The sequence below is a fragment of the Strix uralensis genome, chromosome 1 (assembly GCF_047716275.1).
Source record: "Strix uralensis isolate ZFMK-TIS-50842 chromosome 1, bStrUra1, whole genome shotgun sequence".
Taxonomy (NCBI): domain Eukaryota; kingdom Metazoa; phylum Chordata; class Aves; order Strigiformes; family Strigidae; genus Strix; species Strix uralensis.
In genome coordinates this window covers 47,668,947-47,694,090 of record NC_133972.1, presented here as the reverse complement: position 1 = coordinate 47,694,090, position 25,144 = coordinate 47,668,947, and the positions used below count along the sequence as shown (strand labels likewise).

The following is a 25,144-nucleotide window of genomic DNA, read 5'->3' as shown; positions in this document are numbered from 1 at the left end:
AGGAGGCGCCGGGCGGGCGGCAGCGGCAGCGGGGCGGCGGGGCGAGAGCCGCTTCGCGGAGCGAGAGAGCATCAGGCCCCTGCGGCTGGTCGCGGGCGGCGGCGGGGCGCGGCGGCCGGCGCTGAGTACGCGGGTGCGGAGCGGCGCGGCGCGGACGCAGGTAGGCGCTGGGCGGGCCTCGGGGGGGGGGGGGTTGGCGGGCTGCGAGGGGCCCCCTTGGCGGCGGCGGTGTCTCCCCGTCCCCCTCCTCCAAGTGCGGTCTCGCTGTCGAAGGACGGCGGGTGCGTGGAAGCGCTGCTCGGTGAGACGCGCCGCTCGTTTCCCCGCGGGACCACCGGGATTGCCGGTCCCTCCGCAGCGGGGCCCGGGGGTCGGGGGAGGATGGTCCCCGGGCCGGGCAGTGCCCGCGCAGGCAGAGCCCGCTGCCCGCCGCTGCCGGTGGGCTGGGGGAGCCACGAAATGAAAGTTGCTGTGCCTTTGCGACAGCTGGAGTGGAAGCGCTGCGGCTTCATTTCGGTTTCTGGCTGGAGCGTGGGCAGGGTGGGTTTGTGTTCTGTGGACTCGAATGTGTTTTTAAAAATAGAAGATGGGAATCGCTTGAAATGTGATATGTGAGCTGCAATTTGACTTGCATATTGCTACCCAAACCGGGGTATGTTTTCAGATTTCTGGTATACCAATCCCTATAGCTTTTAACAAATAGCTACCCCAATTTATAATAAAATACAGTGATTTTAATCTTGATCCCTAGGCATCATATTTGAGGTGGTACCTGGCCGTTACATCTAGAGGGAAAAAACATTGAGTCTATGCTGTTATAGACGAAGGACGTTAAAAACGTGTGCATTTATGGTAACTGCTGACATCCAAGATGAGTTGCAGGCCTTGGTTTCCTCCTTTTCCAATTGACTGCTGTCCATTTAAGAAACAAAATAGCTGAAAAAAATGGTCTCATATTTCTTTTTTATAATCCATAAAGTATAAGCGCTGACAGCTTGCATTCATTTTGTGTAGTTAAATAATGAAGTCTCTTCATAGCATATTTATTTGCCTCTAAATGTAACATTCTACGTAAAGATTTTTCAGATGTGAAGGCCAGATCTATAGTACAATAAAATAGGATTCTAAAGGTGCCAAAATGCGTGCTTTGCTTAAAAAAGAAAAAAAAAATCCTCTCAACATTTCAGGATTCTTTGAAGACCCTTGAACACTCACAAGTTCACACACTTTGTGACACGTCTGTTTAAAAAGTAGTAATGATTGCATTTGGATCTACTATTAGGATTCAAACTCTGGTCTTACAGAAGAAACTATTAGTTAATGGATTTTGTTCTTCTGAATGTCTCGACTTTTGTTCATCAAATCTTATGCTTATAAAAATTTTCAAGTCACCCTCATTTAGTTGTTAGTATTAATGTTACTCCAACCAGAAAAGAAGTAATGCTAGTGGGTTAAAAAGAGTTAAATGCATTTCTCTCACAGCAGTCTCCACGCTAAACTGAGCTCAGGTGTGTAAAGCTCTGCGGGCAACAACAACTTTTCCTCCTGATCAAGAAGTTTCCCTCTGCTGCTTAAAATATCCACAGCTTCTCCCATGGTCTCTGATGGTTGTTACCCACAGAAGGGTGCAGTAGCTGGCAGTGATTGGAGAAAGAAAATTACGAAGCGAAATCAGGCCAAACTGAGTGGAGCAGTACCGATTTTCTGTGCTTCTTGGACAGGGCACGGGTACATCCTCGTTCCAGGATACTGCGTCCCTCGCCCGGGATCTGAGTCAGCTCGGCGGTAGTGGACCAGCAGCGTGGCTGCCTTTGCTTGCCTTGAAGTTTTGTGGAAGCTGTATTGAGGAAGGTGTTTTTGTATAATAGTGTTAACTGTTGCATTTGAGTAATTTAATACCCTGAATTTTAAAGTCTAGCATCCCATAAAAAAAACAACACCCTTATCTCTGCAGAATGCTTATCAAAGTTATGGACTAACAGAGTTAACTTTTATGGTTGCTTTTGGGTGTCTGGTAAAAGTCACACGAAGTATAAAGATGTGGAGTGCTGGATGCTGCTCACACGTGAAGAGACACCCATGCCTGCCCTGAAGAGTTAACAGTTTGAGATCAGTGGCATATAAAGGGTAGGGGAACAGAGGTGCTCTCTCCGTTAATAAAGTTTTCATATGTTTTAGTTTGTTTAATGATTAAATACACTCTGACTGTCTCCATGCCCTATTCTATCCATTGCTAGTAGTCCTTGGACAGCTATGTATCAGAGTTAGAAAAACTGGTCTTGAATAGATTTCAAACCAAAGCTAATGGCTTTGTGGAGTAGTTTAGGGAGGATGCTTCTTGGAGGAGGTTGAAGCATTCAAGAAGAGTCTCTGATGACTGAAGGACAAGCAGCCATGTCTAGAAAAGCAAAGATACCTGAATGGGATGGTGCAGAGGACTAGACAACGAGGCTGTAGCTGTTGAATTAACATAAAACGATGTAATTGTGTTTTGGATTGGATAGAGATAAAAGGAGAGAGAGAGATAAGCTGGAGAGAAGGAAGTCGCATTAAATCGGATCAGATTCCTTTAATTCCTGGATGAAAGCTTTAGCTGCAGAAAAGGGTCAGAAGTTGTACAAGAGGGATGCAAGCCTGAGTTTGGAACTGCACAAAGGAAAATGAAGATGGTGGTTCAGGGGAGAGCAGAAGTAAAGCGTGGCCTTTGCAGATCAGGAGTTTCAGAACAGGCTTATGATGGAGTTGAGCCAGAGGAGTGTAATACGAGAAAAGGAATTGAGAGAAGGGAATTGAAGACAGAAGTGACTGGGAAGTGATGGTTGGCAGATTTCTAAAAATGTATGGGTTTTTTCAGCATTTGTTGAGGTTTTTCTCTAGCAACCTCCTTTGTTTGTTTGTTTTGGGTTTTTTGAGCCATTGCCATAACTACTGAGTGCCTTCGCAATGTGCATGCTTTACTCCTCAGTAGTAAAGGAAATAGTCTATCCAGTCATCCTCCAAACCCAGAATGTAATTGCTTAAGAAACAAAATCAATGTGCTCACAGTTGTAGTTGTCCAGGATTGCTGGGCTTCAGAGCACAGCACAAGGCAAATGTTGTAGGCTATTATATGTTCATGTCATTAATGTTTTAATGTACAGTATATAGTGGACGTTGGAGAATTCACGGGACTTTGGGTTTCTGCTTTTAATTCCATTGTGGAATAGAATCACTGCCAGTATCTGTGACAGTCCTGTATTTCAATTTCTCTGTTCCCCAAAGGGGGCCTACTAGCAGCTGCACAGCACTTAATCTAAAGAGTAATCAAGATAAGATATATCTGAGAATATGCTAATATTAATATTATCATTAATGCAATCCAGGATTTTAGTAATGGACACTTAATTTACTGTTGCATAAGTAAGCCTATTAGAAGATGAATGGCCTCTATGGCAGGGGCATTCAGTGCAGGCTAAACTAAGATTTTTGTATTTAAAAGAAAGTTAAGTTCCTACTGTGGGCATTTATGAGGAACCTTTTAACTCCATGCCTTGAGCCTTGTTTTGCTGTTGTAAGAAGCACATTGGAAATCACAAGTTTCTTGATGCTTTTGAAACTAAGAAATTAACAGACAGAATCCAATAGAACTGTTAAGTAGGTATTGTTTATTAGCAGTGCTGGGGTCACCCTGGGGATTCTCCACCGTAAGGGCTCCCAAGAACTAGCAAGGGACATCAGTTTACATACACACAAATCATACATATTCATTTGATTTCCTGGAAAGGGGTGTCTTATGATAATGAGTTCCTGGAATTAATTTACATAGTCTGAGCATGCCTAGTAGAAATAGGCTGAGGGGCTTTGGTGGTCGTCTTCACGGTGTCCACTTTTTCCAGGGCATGCGCTGTGAAGTAAAGTCCAGGTGTCTTCTTCCTAAATCGGTGATATCATCCTCCGTAGATGGTATCTCTGTGTCCTTTTGTTCGAGTTCCCCTTATCTTAGTTTGCCCAAGTGCTCACTGGAGGCTTTGAGTCTGCTATCAGTGAGTTATATAGGGAACGGTTTACTGTTGTGTAGACAGACAAAGAGGCCTAGGGAAAACAGTTGAGGAGTCCTGGGGAAACAAACACAAGCAAAGATTTCATGCATCACAGTTTAGTCTTAATCAGAAATTCATTGGTTTGAGCCCTTTCACTTTTCTTTAGTCAATACTGTGCAGGCATGTTCTTCATTAAAATGTGGGAATGCGTAAGCATTCCTCCCCACTGCCTGTATTTGTTCTTCCACCTGTGAAGGAGAGCAAAACAAAAGCACAAAGTATGCCTTTACAAACTTGGGTTTGTACTCTACGTCAGCACCTGATTTGGGGGACCTTTTTCTTAATAATTTTCAGTGGTTCAAATGTTCTGGTTGTGAAGATTGAGATTCATTTTCCAGCTGGAAGTTAGAGTACCAGACCTCTACATACCCTCACCCCACAGATGCCTTCCCTCAACCCTAAGTATAACTCAGTAGTGATCTTGCTCTCAGCTGGAGACTGCTGCTCAATGCCAGCAGAGAAGGATCCCAGTTCTCCTTGAGGCCAGCACTTTGTGGGCATGCTGGTAGGTCCGCACACACAGTCTGAGGGACAACGTTGTTCTTCTTGTGGCTTTCATTGCATTATGTGTTTTTGATATATCTAAGTGTTGATACAGAAATTTGGGAAATTTGCTGTGATTTTCAGTGGGATCGAGGTCCTGACTCAATGACCTGCTGTGCACATAGATTCACTCATCTCTGGTGGCTTTGCAAAACATTCGTAATATAGCAACTTCTGTCTCTCAACCTGCTTTTCGCTTGCTTGTTGCCAGTTGTCATGGAGGTACGCTGGATTCCTTCCGAGTGAGCAAAAGGGCTGACCTGGTTGTAGGGAGCCTGACGTGAAGGGGCTCCAGGACTGAACTGTGTCCGGAGATAGAAGTACGTGTTGCTTGTAGTCCAGAGTGACTCAGTAGTTTTCAGCATAATATTTATTTGTCTTCCACAGTCTGCATTTCTGAATTGTTTGTGACCAAATGATACAATTCCATACATTGATTTGGAAGCATGGCTCACAGATTTCTTAAATAACTTCTTACTGCTAACAATCAGTTGCAGAGAAGCTCTGCTCTGTCATGCTGAGCTCACATAGCTCTGCCTGCACTTCGAGTTGAAATCTCCATTAGTTATTCAGGTGTTGCCTAGTCTTTGCTATTGGATTCTCTGACTTCTTGGCCTTTTGCCTTTAGTCCTCGAAGAGGATATCCCTGTTCTTTGCAGATGCTTCTGAAACTGCTGACTTTGTCTAAAACATTCTCGGTTTCTGTTCTGATGCTGTCAGCTTCTGTTGGTATTATAAGTTCCTGTGTTGGGTGGCTCAAACAATTAGTAATTTTTTTGGTTAAAAGATGAGTTCTGACTGTTGAGGGGCTTATAAAACAGCTCTAGAGTTTGGGACTGATGGATGATGACTGTGGGAAAGAGAAGTGTCATGAGAAATTGCCCAGTTAAAAAAATTCTTTTCTGCCTACTTGATCAGATGACTGCTGTCTCTTGGAGAAACTTAGGTACAATTTTCAATCCACCTATCACAAAATCAAAGAGAGAGGAGGCTAATCTGGGACTGAGGCTGTAGTGAGTGATAACGTGTATTTGGTTTTCTTCCTGCCTTGTGGCCTCTTCTCCCTCTTTCCTTAAGGTTTATGAGGCATTAGTAAAATGTGTGTGATAGTTTACTGTATGTTCAATGTATGCAGTTCTGCAGTATTCATGTAAGGATAAGATACTTCACCAACCTAGCAGTATTTTATGAACATGTGAATGACAGATAAAATATCAATAATCATGATGCAGGTCCTGCCTTCCTGAAGAGGAAAAAAAAGTGCTGCAAGCTAAACTTTGCTACAGATTGCCGCATGATGCAAGGACGTTGAGAGTGCCCTTTGATTTTTGATGTAGTAGGGACTTTCAAATACACCTTTTTATAAAATATATATATTCGTAGTGTGTTTTTGTATTTTATAGGCAAGGAATATTTCAAATTGCTAATTTATTCTTCTTTGCAAGCTCATTTCAGAGAAAGTCTTTCCCTACTTGATGATGAGATTTGTTAAGACAGTAAATGCGTATGTCCAAAAAATCCAGCAAAAAACCTCTGGTAGCTGTTGTTTCAGAGTTCATGTTGCAGAAATATCAGGACTCAAATTTGAGGGGTGATTAAAAGACATAGATATCTTTGAAAATCCTAGTTTGGGTAAAAGGGATGCATGGGAAATCTTTGTTTTGCGATATCTTCTGTTGCTTGTGCCATAGCAGAGCTAAAAAGAGAGATACTCCAAAAGCTCATAAGACAGGCTTATATACAGTCATGAAGGATCTTAAGGGCTCAGATGTAACGATCCTTACAGAAAGTATTTTTCCCAACATTTGCTTGTTGCCATGATCAGTGTATTAACTGCAAAGTCTGATAGAGAAGTCCTTTCCAGCTCTGGTAATCAATGTATCTATATTCACTCCTGATCTGTGTTGGTGCCCCTTAGTGCAGGATCAAACTGAATATTCTTTCTGCCACTGTTTCACTGAGGATACCTGTTTTGGGACCCCTGTTGTGGCTAATAATCTGCTATAATGCATTCATGATGCAAAAGTGTGTTGCATTCCAAGTAGTGTCATGATAAATTTTGCTGAGATTTACCCAAATTATGGAGGAACTACATATGAAGTTAACATTCACTCTGAAATATAGAATATGGAATATGTTGTATGTGTTACACTGTCACGGTAAATCTGGTATTCTGTTATTCTTCTGGTACTCTGGGTGCCTTTTGTAGTCTTCTCAATAATCATACCAGTCTTTTACTCAAGACTAACACCTTTTCTTAAGGCTCTGCTTGTTGAAACATTATTGCAGTTATCCCGTCAAACACTGCTTAAAGGTCAATTGAACTGTGTAAAACCTTCAAAAGCCTGATAAGGTTCTGCTCTCTAAATTTTGGGTCCTTCTGGCTAGCGCTGGCACAGTGCTTTTCCCTCTCAAATCAGCTCTGCTGAGGTTTGTGGTCCTTTCACTTGCTGTGGCCACCTCCCACCTTGAGAGGATGGGCATCCTTGTCTTTAACTCCCATGAGTTTGAGCCAAAGCCCCTTCTCCTTCCTGGTAGACTGACTTTGTGCTTCACAGGAGGTAGCTCACTGGGCTGTTGCCAGATGAACGGACAGGCCCATGTCTGTTCTCTGAGTCTGGATAACTATGGATGTGGAGGGTGAAGTCCAGTACCATCAGAGGATCAAGCCCACTGCTCTTGGACACAGGATTGTGGTGTCTTCCTATGCAATATCTCTTTCTCATTCATCTGCTGATGTGGTTCAGTTTTTTGGTCCCTAAACAATCTTTTCTCAATATTGTATTTTCTAGAAACAGTATAATTGTTGGCTTCTTGCATATTAACCAAAACTGCTATATTTAACATCTCGAAAAATCACTGCGACTCCCATCTTGTCTCTCTTCTCTCTAGTTTTGACTCCTTTAATTTATTTTAAACTATGTCAAATTTGCTGTGGTTTTCTGTGGAACACTTTCAGACAAGAAAGCCTTTTGAGATCTTCTAGTCAACTTGTTCCCTTTGGCTTGCCAGTGGCCTCCTGAGCAGTGTATGGATATGCTGTTCTGAGATGTCTTTTGAAGTGAGTAAAGGATCACAGAGGCCTGTCAGATGAAGTTTTGCTCTTCATAGCCACAGATGCTCCCTGATAGTATTCCTGAAGCCATTGCATATTTTGCATTAATCTGGGGAGGAGAAATCATTGCTGCAGGGATGAACTGTGCAGCGGCAGCTGTGCTGAGCCACAGCCAAGCATGGAACCATGTATCTCTCCTCAGATGGAGGCATGTTCAGTGCAGAGGACAGCTTTGCCCACAGAAGATTACATCTGTATAGGCTTTTTAATACTTTAGTGGGATGACTCTGTGAGGGAAGGCTCATGTTTTTTCCCAGAAACTTTATTGTGTGAGCGTTGAGCAGCAAAGCTGCCTGAAGAGCTGCATGGGAGTGCTGAGCACGTGTACAGGATGAGTTCTGCCAGGCTGTGGTGTGCACAGGCTGTGGTGTGGGGGTTGGCTGGTTGGGTAAGTTCAAGTGGAAAGCCAATGTCATGTGAAATTAAAGACATGATTATGTAGAAATCAAAGAAAGTGGCAGATGTTTAACTCTTGAGTCAGTAGGAGTCCAACTTGAAAGTTGGGTTCAGTTAAAGAAAGTTAAGAAGCACAGCATTGCTGTTGGGCATTTGCCATCAGACAGTGAAATCTGGTGATTACTCTGGTAATTTGACCATCTCTGATTTGTCTACTTACACCAAATTCACTCTACAATCTCTCTTTTTTATTAAATGAAATGAATGTTACCAGACCAGAAAACTGTAGCAAATGACCATGCTTTAGAAAAAGCATATTCCAGAATGTAATATGAATACACGGTTTAGAAAAAGTTTGTGTGGGTAAATGCTTTTTAATGGTGCCTTGATTCTGAAAGTGTGATGTATGTGAGCATGGAGGCTACAGCCCTGACTTACAGCTCAAAAATTGCCCAGAAGGATAGCAGTATGTAGGAACATGGTCTGTTCCAGAAATGTCTCCTAGAGTATTTCAGCCCCTGTAATTCTGTGGGAGTGAAAAAAAATCCGTCAGCTGTTTCAGAAAATATTTACAGTGAAAATGTTCATTCATTTTGACCACCTAGGCTGTATCAAGAGGAAAAGGGGTTTTGAACTGTGCTTTTCTTGCACTTTTCAACTTTAAACAGGACTTTGATACTTGAATGTAGAGGATGAGTCATATTTAAAAAGTGTTATCTGTGGAGTAGATTGAGCAATGTATTGGCATGCCTAAGAGTCTACAAGTTTCATCAAGCTCTTTTTAGCCTGTGGTGCTGACAAAATGTTAGCAAACTTTCTGCTGTTGCCCAAGAACCGTTTATGGGAAAAGTTAGCCATGTTGGTAGCCTCTAGGTGTCAAAGAGGGCTTGTTACTTACTTCCAGTGGGAAGAGCTCATCTTTTGGTAAGCTTTCTTCTGTATACAAACAAAATGTAAGACCAGTGGAAAATGTTTGTAATATGTCATCCTGTTGCTGAAGAATGTTTTGGTCACTGATACTTTTTATATGAAGGAGCAAAGTTAGTGTGCACTCTTTTTATTATGTTTGAATGCTTTATTTGTAACGTAAAGGCGGTGTTAATGGCGGGTTTTTGCAGATTCCTCTGGTAGTGGAACTCTGTTACTTCATTTCTGAAGCCTACATGCTGAAAAGGGGGCATTGCTCTAAACATTATTGATTCCTTTCAGAGCTTGGAAAACATGCAGCTAAAAATGACCTCAAGGCACCATCTGCTTCAGTGAGGGAAATGCTTTCACTCCACTTGACTGTTAGATCCGTTGAGCTCTCCTTCTTGCCTAAATGGTGTCCTTGAGACAATAGCCCTTTCTCCCGCTGAATGACACAGTAATCCAGATGAGTTCATCCTCAAGTGCTGCTTACGCCGACTGCCTTGCTGCCCCTGTTTTGTGTTCTTTCCCCCTGCAGATGCGTAGTGCATCGGTTGTTTGCCTCTCACGCTGCAGCTGTGCACGAGTAGTGGCTCATTTGGGTTCTGTCCACTCAAAATTGCCAGGCGTTCTTGGGAGAGGGGGTATTTCACAGTCCTTTCCCTCTGACCTCATGCTGCTTCACAGGGAAGCAGGTTTACCGTCTGGTTGCACAGTGAAGTCCTGTAGTATCTACTGAGATAGATGGAACACATTGCTCTACTGCTGTTTTTTTCTAGCGCTGCTCTTGGTGTTATGTCTGACCCTCTGAAACCCACAGCTGCAGTGGGGGGCAATGGAGACTGCAGTGTCCCTGTGTCACAGGGTGAGTCTCTGTTTGCTCTGCTCCCTGTCTTGGTTTTGGAAGTGGGATCTTCAACAGTTGTCAAAGTCTTTGTATGAATTATGGCAGGAAAAAACATTCTGAACTTCACAAGTTTTCATTCATGACTTTCCTTTGTTTCCTATTTGTAACCCAGTACTTTATTAATCACTCTTATAACAATGTATTTTATCATACTTTTCCTAGCCATTAGTCTTTGCTGAAGAACCTTGTCAAATGCATTTTAAAAACATCAGGTTGAGCAGTCACTGATTTTTCTGGTTTTGCCCCAACGGCGATGTATTTAAGACCTCTTGCACATTAATTAAATGTGACCTTTTACACATGAGTCTTTGCAGCTTCCCTTACAGAAAAAAGGGGGGGAAAAAAAAGGAGTATGGCTTCCTAAAAATTCTTGCAGTTCTTCCTTTCACTGGGATATGAAGACTTCTACAACAACAGAAGTTACAGTAATTAAGTCTCAGAGGATATCAAAAGTTATAACTAAAATTTTCTTAAAGTCAAATTAACGTCATCCTCTATACATAAAAGCACAGTGAGTACAAGATCTGGTGTCATGGGGTTTTTCTGGTGCTGGAAATGCGTTAGATTGCCTCTTGGGAAGCAGCATCTTGCCCATTCAGTTACTTAAATTTGTCCTTTTAGATCTGTGAGATCAAATGGTAGGTAGTTCATACTAAATTTGCTAGCAGTGACAGCCTGATAGTTTTCGTGTCTTCATTGCTCCATCATTTAACCTTGGGTGAATTTTTGAGAAAGATGAAGTGGAGGCGAGGAAGGAGAGCAAGAAGAGAAGTTTTCAGGGAAAAATAAGATTTATTTTTTCTTAGTCTGTTGTAGCTGTTCAAAGATGCTCATGGTTTTGGAGTGCCAGGTGGAGGTCTAGGGCAAGATGTGTGAGCAGCATCCCACCTCTGCAGGACCTCAGAAGGATCCCTGCTGCTAACCAGGCATTGGATCTGCAGTAGTGACACCTGCGTAATACGTTGCTCTGTTTGTGCTCAGGACTGCTTTTTCCTGGTGCTGTTCCCCTCATCCACATTTCTGGGGATCTCTTTCACTTTACTATACTGAGTAAATGAAACACCCTCTGATTTCAAACCCACAACTAAATAATAAAAGAGATTTTTATGTGTTTTTTTTACTATTGAGAAGAATAATTACTGGCATTTTAGAGGTATGAGTAGTCCTTGCTTCTGACTCTGATTTCATTGATACTATGATGTTTATGTAGAGAAAAACTATTTTAGGTCATGTTTACGACTTTGTCAAGATCTTCATCTGCTGAGAGCTGGCAAAACCCTACCAAAGTGAACTGGGCCATGGCAGCACACTTCAGCTGATGGTGTTTAACTCTCCCTCTGCCCTACCCTCATTTGGCATGGAGAACAGATACGTGATCCAGGATTCAAAAATAAACATGGACTTCTTAAAATCTTCTCTTATTTCTAGCTTTTCCTCAGAATAAATGACTTATTTACTAAATGTACCCCAAACAGGCAGCTGTAAAAGCCTTTTCATCAAACCATGATTCTATTCTGCAGTTTTTTCATGAAATAACGTTTTTTTTCCCCCAAAAAAAGCCCCAGAGATATTTAGGTTTATGCAATGCATAAGAAGAGAGCTTGCCTGAAGAATGACAAATAATGATGATTAATATAGTAAATGAGTGCGTATAACTATTTTGAGAAGGCTAGGGAAATTAAAAAAGAGATTTTGCAGTTCTTTAATATGCTGTTATATGTGAATCCAGTTCAGTGACACTGAACTTTTGATTAAAATTAGATATTTGCAAATGGCAATGGAGAGAGCCTGAGGAAATTATTTATTTGCATGTATACCAATGCACACAGCATGGGAAACAAACAGGAGGAACTTGAAGCCATGATGAAACAGGAAAATTATGATGTAGTGGCTATTACAGAAACATGGTGCGATGTCTCCCATGACTGAAGTGTGCCAATTGATGGCTACAAGCTCTTTAGGAGGGATAGACGAGGAAGGAGAGGTGATGGGGTGGTGCTGTATGTTAGGGACTGTTACGATTGCTTTGAGCACAAGTGTAGTGAAGACAGGGTGGAGTGTCTTTGTGTTAGAATCAGGGGGAAGGCCAGCAGGGCAGATGTTGTAGTAGGAGTCTACTACAGGCCACCCACCCAGGACAGAGACGTGGATGAAATATTCTATAGGCACTTAGGAGAAATCTCACGATCGCTTGCCCTTGTTCTTGTGGGAGACTTTAACTTCCCAGACATCTGCTGGAAATACAACACAGCAGAGCGGGATCAGTCCCGGAGATTCCTGGAATGTGTGGGAGATAACTTCCTGATGTAGCTGGTGAGTGAACCGACCAGAGAAGGTGCCCTGCTGGATCTCCTCTTTGTGAACAGAGAAGGACTGGTGGGTGATGTGGCGGTTGGAGGCCGACTATGGCACAGCGATCATGAAATAATAGAGTTCTCTATTCTTAGAGAGGCCAGGAGAGGGGGCAGCCAAACTGCCATCCTGGACTTCCAAAGGGCTGACTTTGTCTTGTTTGGGCACCTGCTTGACAGGATCCCTTGGGAGACAGTCCTGAAGGGTATAGGGGTCCAGGAAGGCTGGGCACTCTTTAAGAAGAAAGTCTTAATGGCACAGGAGCAGGCTGTCCCCAGGTGCTGTAAGAGAAGCCGGTGCCAGAGAAGGCCACCCTGGCTGAACAGGGAGCTTTGGCTGCAACTCAAGGAGAAAAGGAGAGTTTACAGCATTTGGAAGAAGGGGCTAGCGACTCACAGTGATTACAAAGATGCTGTGAGGTTATGCAGGGCAGAAGTCAGGAGTTCTAAAGCCCAGCTAGAAATTAATCTGGCTTCAGCAATCAAGGACAACAAGAAATGTTTCTATAAGTATGTCAACAGCAAAAGAAAGACCAGGGAGAGCCTCCATCCCCTGCTAGACGCGGGACGAAACATGGTAACAAGTGATGAGGAAAAGGCTGAGGTGCTTAATGCCTTCTTTGCCTCAGTCTTTAATAGCAAGCCTAGCTGTATTGAGGGAATCCAGCCTCCTCAGCCAGAAGACAGAGACTGGGAGAACGACCCCCCCGCATTCCAGGAGGAGATACTCAGTTACCTACTGCATCACACAGACATACACAAGTCTATGGGACCTGATGGGATACACCCGAGGGTGCTGAAGGAGCTGGCTGGGGTGCTCACCAAGCCGCTTTCCATCATTTACCAGCAGTCCTGGCTGACCAGGGAGGTCCTGACAGATTGAAAATTGGCCAATGTGACGCCCATCTATAAGAAGGGTCGGAAGGATGATCCAGGAAATGACAGGCCTGTCAGCTTGACTTCAGTGCCTGGGAAGCTGATGGAGCAGCTCATCCTGAGTACCATCATACAACACGTGCGGGACAACCAGACGATCAGGCCCAGTCAGCATGGGGTTATGAAAGGCAGGTCCTGTTTGACAAACCTGATCCCCTTCTACGACAGGGCGACCTGCTTATTGGATGAGGGAAAGGCTGTGGATGTTGTCTACCTTGACTTTAGTAAGGCCTTTGACACCATTTCCTACAGCATTCTCCTGGTGAAACTGGCTGCTCGTGGCTTGGATGGGCACATGCTTCGCTGGGTAAAAAACTGGCTGGATGGCCGGGCCCAAAGAGTTGTGGTGAACGGAGATAAATCTGGTTGGCGGCTGGTCATGAGTGGTGTCCCCCAGGGCTCGGTTTTGGGGCCACTCCTGTTTGACATCTTTATTGATGATCTAGACGAGGGGATCGAGTGCACCCTCAGTAAGTTTGCAGATGACACCAAGTTGGGTGGGAGTGTTGATCTGCTCGAGGGTAGGGAGGCTCTGCAGAGAGACCTGGACAGGCTGGAGCGATGGGCTAAGGCCAGCTGTAGGAGTTTCAATAAGGCCAAATGCAGGGTGCTGCACTTGGGCCACAACAACCCTCAGCAGCGCTACAGGCTTGGGGAGGAGTGGCTGGAGAGCTGCCAGTCAGAGAGGGACCTGGGGGTGTTGATTGACAGATGGCTGAACATGAGCCAGCAGTGTGCCCAGGTGGCCAAGAAGGCCAATGGCATCCTGGCTTGTGTCAGAAATAGCGTGGCCAGCAGGGACAGGGAAGTGATCTTACCCCTGTACTCGGCACTGGTGAGGCTGCACCTCGATTTCTGTGTTCAGTTTTGGGCCCCTCACTACAAAAAGGACATTGAATTACTCGAGCGTGTCCAGAGAAGGGCAACGAAGCTGGTGAAGGGTTTGGAGCACATGTCGTACGAGGAGCGGCTGAGGGAACTGGGGTTGTTTAGTCTGGAGAAGAGGAGGCTGCGGGGAGACCTCATCGCCCTCTACAACTACCTGAAAGGAGGTTGCAGAGAGCTGGGGATGAGTCTCTTTAATGAAGTAACAAGCGATAGGACAAGAGGGAATGGCCTCAAGTTGCACCAGGGAAGGTTTAGACTGGATATGAGGAAGCATTTCTTTACAGAACAGGTTGTTAGGCGTTGGAATGGGCTGCCCAGGGAGGTGGTGGAGTCCCCATCCCTGGAGGTGTTTAAGAGTCGTGTTGACATAGCACTGAGGGATATGGTGTAGTTGGGAACTGTTAATGTTGGGTTGATGGTTGGACTAGATGATTTTCAAGGTCTTTTCCAACCTAGACAATTCTGTGATTCTGTGTAATCATGTTGCATTTTTATTTTATTGTGTATTTTTAAAAAAAGATTCTTTGCCCTGGAGATATTTATTTTTATAATTAGATCTAGGCTTATTTCTGAATTTTGTCTCTGAGCAAAGTTTTTCTTTTTCTTCCCAGTACAAGTAGAAAAGTAAGTTTTTGAAAAAATTTCTTATTTTACATACAGCAACAAACACAACTGAGGCTGAAAATTGTCCTATTATAATGTGTACATGTGCTAATTAGCACTGTATTCCTCTACTGTAGCATAAATTTAGGTGTAACAATTATATTCAGAACCACAGTTAAAATTCTTTTTAGGTAAATCTACATAAAATGTTTAGTATATTTTTCATTTGATTTCATTAATGTCTTTATTTTGATTTCCCATGAACTTACTTGTGTCCTTACTGAACAGTCATTTCATATACACTTAAAGGATTGTTAACAACCTGAGGTTTCTATTCAACTGTTAAATGGGGGGGGAATTAAATTGATATCTAAGGAATCTATTAATTTGTAAATGTGACTGACTCCCAGAATGTCTGCTATAAAACCTCATTGTTCTTACAAGCTCTGAAGCATAGCTTTTAAGTTCTCTTGCTATAACATTCTGTATTATTTTCTCTCTTGATTCTCTTGATGCTTTTCTTTTGAGTCTACAAATCTGATCAGAATCTTTTAATTAGAAACCACAATACTATAAATAGTAATAAATATAAAATTTTTTACATCAAAGGGCAAGCATATAAATAGGATTTTCTCATCAATCTTTTTAAAAAAAGACATTCTTCTGTTTTGATAGAAATTGTTATCTCTTCCAGCAAAACTTATTAAAAAGCATCTAAGTGCTTTATGAAGGATACTTCAGAAGTAAGAAACATATTATGAGGAATTGCACATTATATCACAACATATTTTTAATTCTCTTTTTCCTTATTTTAATGAGGAAAAATATTAGTCATCATGTTACTATGTTGCTTTCAACTCCCAGCTAATTATATACGATGTGAGGAAAATTTCTGAAATATTTCCTTTCAAAATTCTAGTTACTTTGATTATTAAAGAAAGTGCGTAGCTTGTAAGTGTTCTACTGGCAGTTAAAATATTTGACCTATTTGAAATGAAAATCTTCCAGATGTATTTAAGGTTACCTACAGTACAGTGCAATGAAGCTCACCATTGATCTGCAATGTTATACGTTGGTTGTAGTTTATGTATGTGCATTCCCTTTGCAGGTGCTCATTCTTCAGGGCCAGTTTCTGAAGAAAGCTGATCCCCAGCAGGGGTACTGAAGGGATTGTATCAGAAATCATCATTATTCTGTAGTGTTTCTTTGTAACAATAAACAGTCATACTTGGTACTGATTGCCCATCTCCTCTGTTACTGCAGTGATCCCTGAGGCATGGAGCAGGTGATTTAAAATAATTGGAATCGTATCCCTCTTGGTATGGCAGGAAGGTTTGTGTACCACTTTTTTTTTTTTTTCCTAGGATTCAAGCTTCTGATATTTTTTTTTAGATAAAATACCTTTGTGCTTAGTGATTTGAAATAATCCTCTTCACTCCATTTACTTTTGATTCCTTTCAGACATTGACTGAGATGCTTAAACTTTGCAATCTTTGACAAAATTTAGCTCTCGCGTAGTTATATTAGAGTTATGGGATGCTTCGTATTTTCTGTACAGGGGCTTGCAGGGTAGTACACTTCATGTGCCACTAGAATCATAGACTTATAGACTCATAGAATGGTTTGGGCTGGAAGGGACCTTAAAGATCATCTCATTCCAACTCCTGTGCCATGGGCAGGGACACCTTCCACTAGACCAGGTTGCTCCAAGCCCCGTCCAACCTGGCCTTGAACACTGCCAGGGAGGGGGCGGCCACAACCTCTCTGGGCAACCTGTGCCAGTGTCTCACCACCCTCCCAGGAAAGAACTTCTTCCTTATAGCTAATCTAAATCTACCCTCTTTCAGTTTAAAACTGTTACTCCTTGTCTTATCACTGCATGCCCTAATAAAGAGTCTCTGTTTTTTGCATCTGAAAGTACTGCAGCTAATTTCAGAGTTGTTATCAATACTTTCCTTCTTCAGTTGCATGACATTAAAATTTCAGAACTTTTTGATTGTGTCAGAGGCACAGCACTGCACTCTTCCATTAGTTGTTAGATTCTCCTTCCCTGGCTCTTGTTCATGTTCTGCATTGAGTGCATCTCTCCTGGTCTCCAAGAACTCCCCTTTCATGACTCAGTTGTCAGCTTTCAATGTGTCACACCTATGGTTGTTGAAAAAGCCTCGGATTTCCTGAGAAAGTTCCTTGGTTTGAGGACTGAATGACATAATTGATTGTCTTGCTTCAGTGGTTTAGAGGAGCCTTTGCAGGTGTCTTTCTTGTTACTTCTGCTTGAATGAGGTGGTATAGATGGAATAAAAGTACTTATTTAATTTCTTTGAGTTCTTTTATTGACATATGTCTATGAGCATAAGCTTCCTTTGCAGCTGGCCATTTTACCTATTCACTGAGGAGCCAGGTAGACGTGCTTAAAAATAATGGAGAGCCAAGACTTTTTAAAATCCATTTCTTTATTTTGTGGTTCTTAACCAGATATTCAGAAGAATTGTTATCCTAAAAAATGTACTTGCTGGCACTTGTAAGGTGCATTTTCTTGTTACGCTGAATGAGATCTGTCAGCTGTCGTTGAAAGGGGGAATCTCTCTTCCTCTTCATTCTGTCTTGCATGTCCCCTCCAGCTTCTTTCCATTGCATCTACTCGTGGTGTGACTATATAGTTTATTTGGATCAGCTTATTTTTCCGACAGAAAACGGATCCACTCCAAGTAATGATTAATTTTCTGATGCTGATCTGACTTTCTGGGTAGTCACGTGAGCCAACAAGGGAGAGCAGGTGGGAACATGTGCCCAGGATGGGGCAGAACTGTTCGTTTTCAGCAGCAGCCCACAGCATGCAGTGTTGCAGTGTTTTACAACCACATATCAGGGTTGCAGGAAGGGCTGCAATTTCTGGAAAGGGCTAAGTTTGTCTTGGTATCTCAGTAGGTTTGAGATACACTTGATTGCACTTGAGCTTAAACTTAATGGTAAGCTTCCTGGGTTTGCCCCGCTTGTCTTGGGGGTGGTTACATCTGTGTAATGCTTTTCATCTTAATTTATTAATAGGTATTTTCTCCCTTAATTCCACATTAACAGTTTCTGTCAGGGTATAACTGTGGTGCCGGGTCACCTCAGAAATACATTAGCCTTGTAATTGTTTATCTTAGAGATGTGTTCAAGGGAGGAAGTTTCCCAGACCAAATCAATATGATGCAATATATGTAGCAGTTAAAAACCAAACCAAACCAGAAAAACCTAGTCATTTTTGCTCTTATAGTTAATGAGGTGAATACATTTTAATGACAAATGCTACATTTAGTATATGTACATTTAGAAATTTAAGTTAGGCTTTTTATATTCTTCCTTACTGACTAATTATTTTTTGGTACCAGCATATGGTCATATAGAAGACATGGTTATACTGTGTACAGAGATCTAAATGATGGCATATGTAGCTATGTTGTTGACAAACAGAGATAATAAAGTGCTGTAGAATGTTCTTTGCATTTAATAATGTAATGATGAAAAGTGAACAACTGGACTGCCATTTCTCCTTTGATCAGAAAGTGGTTGTTGTGGCGCAGGTAGGTAAATGAAAGTTAGTTAAGATTAGCAGATGTGCTGCAGTGGAACAAGAAAATGACAAAACTAGTATGGGCCCCTTGTACCTTACTCGGTTCTTGGCTTGTCACGTCCCGTTTATGAGCAGCAGCCTAAAAATTCACATCTAGCAAGAGAAGATGGAATTTTAAAATAATTCAAAGCAAACTCTACGGCCCGAGAGTTGGAAAGAAATGCCAATTCTAACGTGATAATTTGTTGATGGTTGTGTTTGCTGTATTTCTGGTTGTGCTAGCTGCTGCAGGCCAGAAACAGCTAGATGATGGTCCTACATGTGGGTGGCCATAGGTGCAGTGTGTGTCTGTACATGCTGTGGATGTCTGTCATTGCAGATGCCAGCCGGCTGTGTCACGGGCCATTTGGGACTAGCTTCTTTTTTTTTTAATTTTTTGTTTTAAGACTTTTTTTGGATAGAAAGTAGGCTTTTAATATTGATGGTAATTAATCACTGAAATTATTTACCCAGATAAGGTAAAATGTATGTTCTATTCAGTTAGTTGGTTAAAGATTGTACATCTGTTCAAAAGAGATGCTCTTAAATCATCCAGAAATTACAGGAACCACTTAGTGGAGACCTGTGGCCTGTGTTACAAAGCAGGTTAGATGTAATGGGGATAGCTGAAAGGATATCTGACTCTGTGAATTGTATCTACTGAGAGGCCTTCTAAAAAGCTTTCCAGTTAATACAACATCCCTCTAAACTGTAGCGTAAATAGGTGGAATTTCTCATCATGCAATTTTTCATGCTGTCATGGTTTGAACTCAGAGGGCAACTGAGTACCACACCGCTGCTCACTCCCCCCTTCCTCCCCAGCGCTGAGAAGGAGGGAAGCAAAAGGCCCAGGGACTTGAGATAAGGACAAGGAGGGCTAATGTCATCCTTTAAGGCACAGGCAAAAGACAGGCTAGTTAAGGGAAGAAAAAAACCCGTAAGTTTAATACAGACACTAACACCACCACCACTTAACAGACATGGTAGGACCATGAGAAGCGTTACATCTTGAAAAAACCTTCCCCCACCTCTCCCTTCTTCTCGGGCTCAGCTTTGCTCCGGATGTCTCTACCTCCTCTCCCCCCAAGCGGTGCAGGGGGCAGAGAATAGGGGGTGCGGTCAGTCCTGCTGCTTCTTCCTCCTTGGGGTGGGGAGAACTTCTGGCATTCCTGCCCTGTTCCAGCACGGTCCCCCTCTCTCAGGAGACAGTCCTCCACAAACCAACTCCAACATGAGTCACTCCCACAGGCGCGTGGGTCACCCCTGTGTGTTGCAATCCTCCCAGCGCCAAACTACAACAGCAGGGGCTTCTTCCCATGGGGTCCTGGTCTTCTTCAGGCACAGTCACCTGTCCTGGTGTGGGGCCCCCCACAGGCCACAAATCCCTCTCTGCTCCACTGTAGGTGCCCATGGGTGTCAGGGGGGTGGCCCTGCTGTCTCACTATGGGATACAGGGGAGTCTCTGCTCCAGCGCACCTGCCCACCTTCTCCTCCTTCCTTCCACTGACCTTGGTGTTCGCACAGATGTTCTCCTCACAACTTCTCCTCAACTCCTCCCAGGTTGCCTTCTTAAATATGTTATCGCAGAGGCACAGCTAACTGGCCCGGCCTTGGTGCAAAGGCGGGTCTGACTTGGAGTCCGGGGAGCTTTGAGAAGCTTCTCGCAGGGGGCCACTGCTGTAGCCCCCTCCCCTGCTGCCAAAAAACCTCCGCTGCTCACTCAAACCAGGACACATGCGCATTCACTGCAGTGGCACAGCTAGGCATTTTTATAGAGGGCACCCAGCCTGATCATCCTCTAATAAGAGAAGCTGTCTTGACTTTTGTGTTTGGTTTTTTTTTTTTTTTTTTAAAATAATCAACTGTTTGTAAATATGTATTCATGGTTGTTGTGTTTTTTGTTTGTTAATACTCATGCTTATATATGTAGACATAAAAAAGAAAAGTCTGCTGTAGGGCAACTAAAAAAATGTAATAAACAAAAAAGTCATGATTCCTTCAACTTTCTGTTTCTTTGTTGCTGTTCTTTTCCAGGGAAACTGGTATTCTCAGCTCTTCTGGATTTAATGCCTATTGAAAGCCTGCCAGTAGTTTTAGAGAGGGTGAATTTGATGATTCACATTATCCCATCCTGTCCTGTGTTTCCCAGAGTTTTCAATAAATCATTTGTTACAGTTGTACTATCCTGTATTGTATTTATTTAGAGAAGTGTAGTTTAGAGTTGGAAGTAGTTCTTCTGTGTTTCCTCTTAGATTCCTCTGTCTACATGCTTCAAATCTTAATGTGCAGATTTCAATGGAAAGAAAATAAGAACAAAGTTGAAACTGCTCCAAAATGTCTGAAAGTAGCTTTTCTTATTAATTAAATAACATGGCTCTTCCGTTTCTTGGGAGTTTTCAGGTCTAGAAACAATTGTTGCATTTCCATTGGACAGCTGAATATTTTCTTCCACTACTACTAGAATAAATATTCTATTTCTGTCAGATAGTGAGTTACAGAGTATTCACGTTCGTCCTCTATAGAACTGAATGAAAGCTATTTATTCAAGAAAATATATGGCAAAGAGGGAAAGAAAGAAAAGATGGATAGATAGATACATAGGTATTTCTCTAGCACCCATTTTTCTTTGGTTTTAGTGACTGCTCAGGGGTTAGTGTTTTTGGAGCCTTTTGAAGGAGGTGGGTTACAGGGTGGTGAGTCAGAGCTTTACAGAAAGTGCAACTAATCAGATTTTAGCCCATTTCTATCACCTCACTATATAGGCTTAAATTAAACTCTCTCTGAATGAACAAGTTCTTTCAGGTAACGTTGGAGAGATTTGTGAGTGTATCCCAGTCTGACCAAACCAGTAATGTCTCAGCTGTTCTCCACCCATCTGTGTCCAGAGTCAGGTTAAGGAACTAGTAACATTAGCCATAGAAGTCTTCCACTTTCCTTTGCTAAGGTTTTGCCCAGAATGGAATTTCAAGAGTCATTTCCGATGGTGTGGATGGGTTAAGATGGGGGGTTACGCCCAGTCACAGGTTGGGTTGGGAATTCTTGAATAAGCCTCACAGATTCAGAAAACAGATCTTTTATTCATTATCACAGACTGCTTTGTCCATTTCAATGCAATTTTATTTGGTTAATGGTGTATTGTTACTTAGTAAATATATTTACTTTCTGCATTCACAAACCTGTATGATACGTTTTGTTGTGGCTGAATACTAATTCCAGTCTTTTCAATATTGCAGTCTACCCACATTGCTCGAGCCAGCTTCCAGGTTGATGCTTTTGGATCATCTTTCATCCTAGATGTGATGCTAAATCAGTAAGTAATGACTGTATCTTATTCTACGTTTGTTCAAGACCCAGTGCCAGTGCAATGTAATTTTTCAATGGAGGTTTTAGAGGCTGTATTATAGCACAAATGCTGTTTCTAGGTATTGAGTTAAATCTGTAGTAGTGTATTTTAAGTTCTTTTGTTATTTTCTCAAGTGCAGTTGTAGGTTTTGATATTCCCATTGTTACTACTTAGTAGCTATTGCAGTGTAACTAACGTTTCAGTGTTATAATTTCATTTGCCATCTTTCAGTTTACCAGAAAGGCAAATTACTATACTCATGCAGAGCCTCCCTGGATATTAAAAGATGGAATTGCTGAAAACTCATAGCTGTTAGCATTTTAATAACCAAGTGTAAAGTACTGGAGATACAGCAATTGCACTACAGCTTATCCTCAAAAAAGAATGAGATGGATAGTTGTGAATGAAGTTTCTCTGGATGCGTTTACAGTCTTTTGGGAACAGAGAAGCATTATAAGGCAGGAGCACACTGTGAACTTCAGTCTACGAGAAAAGATTGAACATAGTAAACTAAGTGAAATCTGGTATGTGGCTTTCAGTAATGAGGTTTTGGAGTAGCCTTTTAGCACAGCTGTTTTAAAATAGTGCATTGCTTTTCCGCTCTGAAGTGAAAAGAGAGTAAATAATGTAAATAGAAATGTTTTGTTAAGTAATTCATCTCCTAATAATTGAATACAATGTTGCATGGTTCAGTGTGTGAGTTTGTGCTCAATTGCTACAAGTTTTTCTTCTATAAAGATGAACCATTCAGGTTGCAATGGGAGGCACTTAAATTTCAGGTTTTTTCACTTGTAAACACATTTTAAACAGTGGCAATTTCCTTATGTGCACTGACGTGAGTTAAAAACCACATGCGAATCCGTGCTGCTTACAGACGGCAGACACTGTGCTGCTGGAAGGAGAGGGAACAAGGCTGGTTTAGAAGTATGATTTTATAACAAATGCATTTTAAAAGAATTCTAGAGGAAGAATTTCCTACTGAAAAGCACCAAGACCACAACATTGAAGTGTTAGTTGAAAACAGCAGTTTTGTACACATATTTATACCTTACTGACAGTAGGTTGCAGAAACCGTTTTTTATTTTGGGTGACAGATTAATGGTATGGTCACAGTTAGTTTCTGAAAGGTCAGGATTTACCTTGCAGTATGAATTTCAGGTCATCTTAATAAAAGTAAACACATTTACTAACAGTATATGAAAAAACAAGTTAAGGATGTGATTTTATGAACTGCAACAGTTCTCTGTAGGTGGATTTTTTGTTTATGCACATAAACACACACAAACACATATACTTAAAATTTGATTTGAGCTGGATCCTATTTTTATGTCATTCTTTTGTTGACTTTAATGATATTAGACCAGTATTTCTAGGAGTAAGACTGTCAAAATGTGTCCTTATTGTTCTTGAGAGTGTCAGTATCCAACTTAAATATGAACTTTTCCTAAGGAGCTGTGCTTTTTATAATGTGAAAAAAGTCCTATCACAAATTGTGCTAAATGAAAACAAGGCTGCAAGGAAATGAAGATGTTTGGCTTCTATCGTGATATTTAAATAAACATTTAAATTGCTTGTGAAATACCATTTGCAGATCATCAAATAAAAAGAGGGCCAAGTATACTGGAGCAACATTTAAAATGTATTCTTAATTATTATTCCTGTGAACAAATATATTCAGAAGTCTGTATATATTTTTCTTCTCTTGCAATTCTTACTCTCCGTATTATATTTTGTATGCATTTTCTAAGGGTCCTGAGAGAAAAGCACTAATTTTTTTGAGGAGTGGTTTGCAAATTTGGCCCACAGTAGCCTTATAATTGTAAAGTAGTTGAATGCTTGAAAGGAGCAAGGTTCAAGATTTTAGTTTTCCTCTGGAAAAAATAGCAGCTTACTATTTATAACTGAACCTCTGCTAATATCAAAAGCATGCTGAAGCAGGCCTCTGTGGTAAAATTAGCTTTTATGCATAATATACATTTGAGGAATGTTAAAGGAATTATGGGGGACGGAGAGGGGGGGAAAAATAATTTAAAACACATAGGTTGTCAGAAAGAAGAGACTCGAGCCCTGCCTTAGTCTGCTTTCTTGCAGTCTCCCTGTTGTTTAAAAATTGATATGTATGGCTCATACGTCTGAGTATATCTCAGCCTCATCTCTAGTTACAATGTCAGTGGTGGACAGTCACAGAGCAAGTGTTCGTTATTCTGTATAGTTCTCCAATTTATGGAGGAAAAAAAAATAATTAAAATTATACTAGCAAGCAGAGAGCTTTAAAAAAATCAGAAAGTAAAATATACTCCTGCTATCTAACATCTGTCTGCAAATAGATTTTCTTCATTTGCTTCTTTCTTTGTGGGCATTATTTTCTCTATCCTCTTCAAATCCATCTTTTTATCTGACAATCAGTTTCTCTGTTTCCTCTGCTGCATTTGCCTGTGTGTTGTTATACATCGCCCTGTTAGGTACCCGTTTGTATTTCATATTCTGTTGTGTTTTCCATCTCTGTACTTACTCAGTTCTTTGAAGAGTCACACATTTCTTTCTCCTCTTTTTCCATTGGGAATAATTGTTCCCTCTGTCATCAGCATAGATACCACAAATCTTTCTTGTTTTTCTTGCAATCTTTTTCTTGACAACTTTTTGTACACTGACAGTTGAGGCTGGCAGAAATGTTTATGGTATCTTACTTGCCTCTCTTTTCCCCCATGGTCTGATACCCTCTGTTTTATCTCTTCACTTCACCAAAGGAGATGCTACTATTGAATCTGGAAGTTAGTTGAAGCGACTTTCCTTTCCTAGTCCCTTCCTCTGCCACCTCTCCCAACACTGGCCTGCAACCAAAGGCTGATCTCTGCAATGAAGCAAGCTGGGAAGATACAGGAGGTGTGCAAAGAGGACACAGAGAATCTCAGCTTGCTCTATACGTGCTCTTACTAAATCAGAAAGCGGAGCTTATTCCTGACATTTCAGACATGAGGAAAGCTAAGGCCCAGGATGGAAGTGTTCTGACAATCCTGGATGCATGTGAGAGGAAGGAAAAATATTTCTGGTTAGTGGTACTGGAAGGTTCCTGGTACTTCAGGAATTAATTATTTTGTCTTGCTACTGGCATTACAGTGTGGCGGTTTAATTTAACATTGAAATCCACATGCTTTCTTCTTGCTCATTTTGGATCTTAACCAGTGTTGAATGCGTATCTGTTCACAATAAATGCAGATGTGAGATACACTGAAACATTACCTTGAAGAATGATGATGATTAAAAAAAATAATAAAAAGCTGGTGTAATTACAATGTAATTTCTTTTATGCATGGTGGTATTTTCTTCACATATATTATCATTCTTTCTCTCTTCCTTTTTTTTCCCCTCAGTTGCCATAGTGTCTCTACAATGAACTTTTTTGAGGATACAGTGTTTCTTTTTTAACTTCTTTTGCCTGTTCAACTGGCTTAAGTATTTACAAAGGAGCTTTCAGATCA

At 41.6% G+C, this 25,144-nt stretch overlaps 1 protein-coding gene across 1 annotated transcript in view; it reads left to right on the top strand.

Moving 5' to 3' along the window:
• Nucleotides 1-25,144, top strand: part of ADAM22 (ADAM metallopeptidase domain 22) — a 145,902-nt gene that overhangs the window by 256 nt on the left and 120,502 nt on the right. Inside the window, exons 2-3 of the mRNA XM_074864897.1 lie at nt 3-160; nt 21,556-21,632. Of these exons, the coding sequence (XP_074720998.1) occupies nt 3-160; nt 21,556-21,632 (235 nt within the window). The remainder of the gene's footprint in view (nt 1-2; nt 161-21,555; nt 21,633-25,144) is intronic.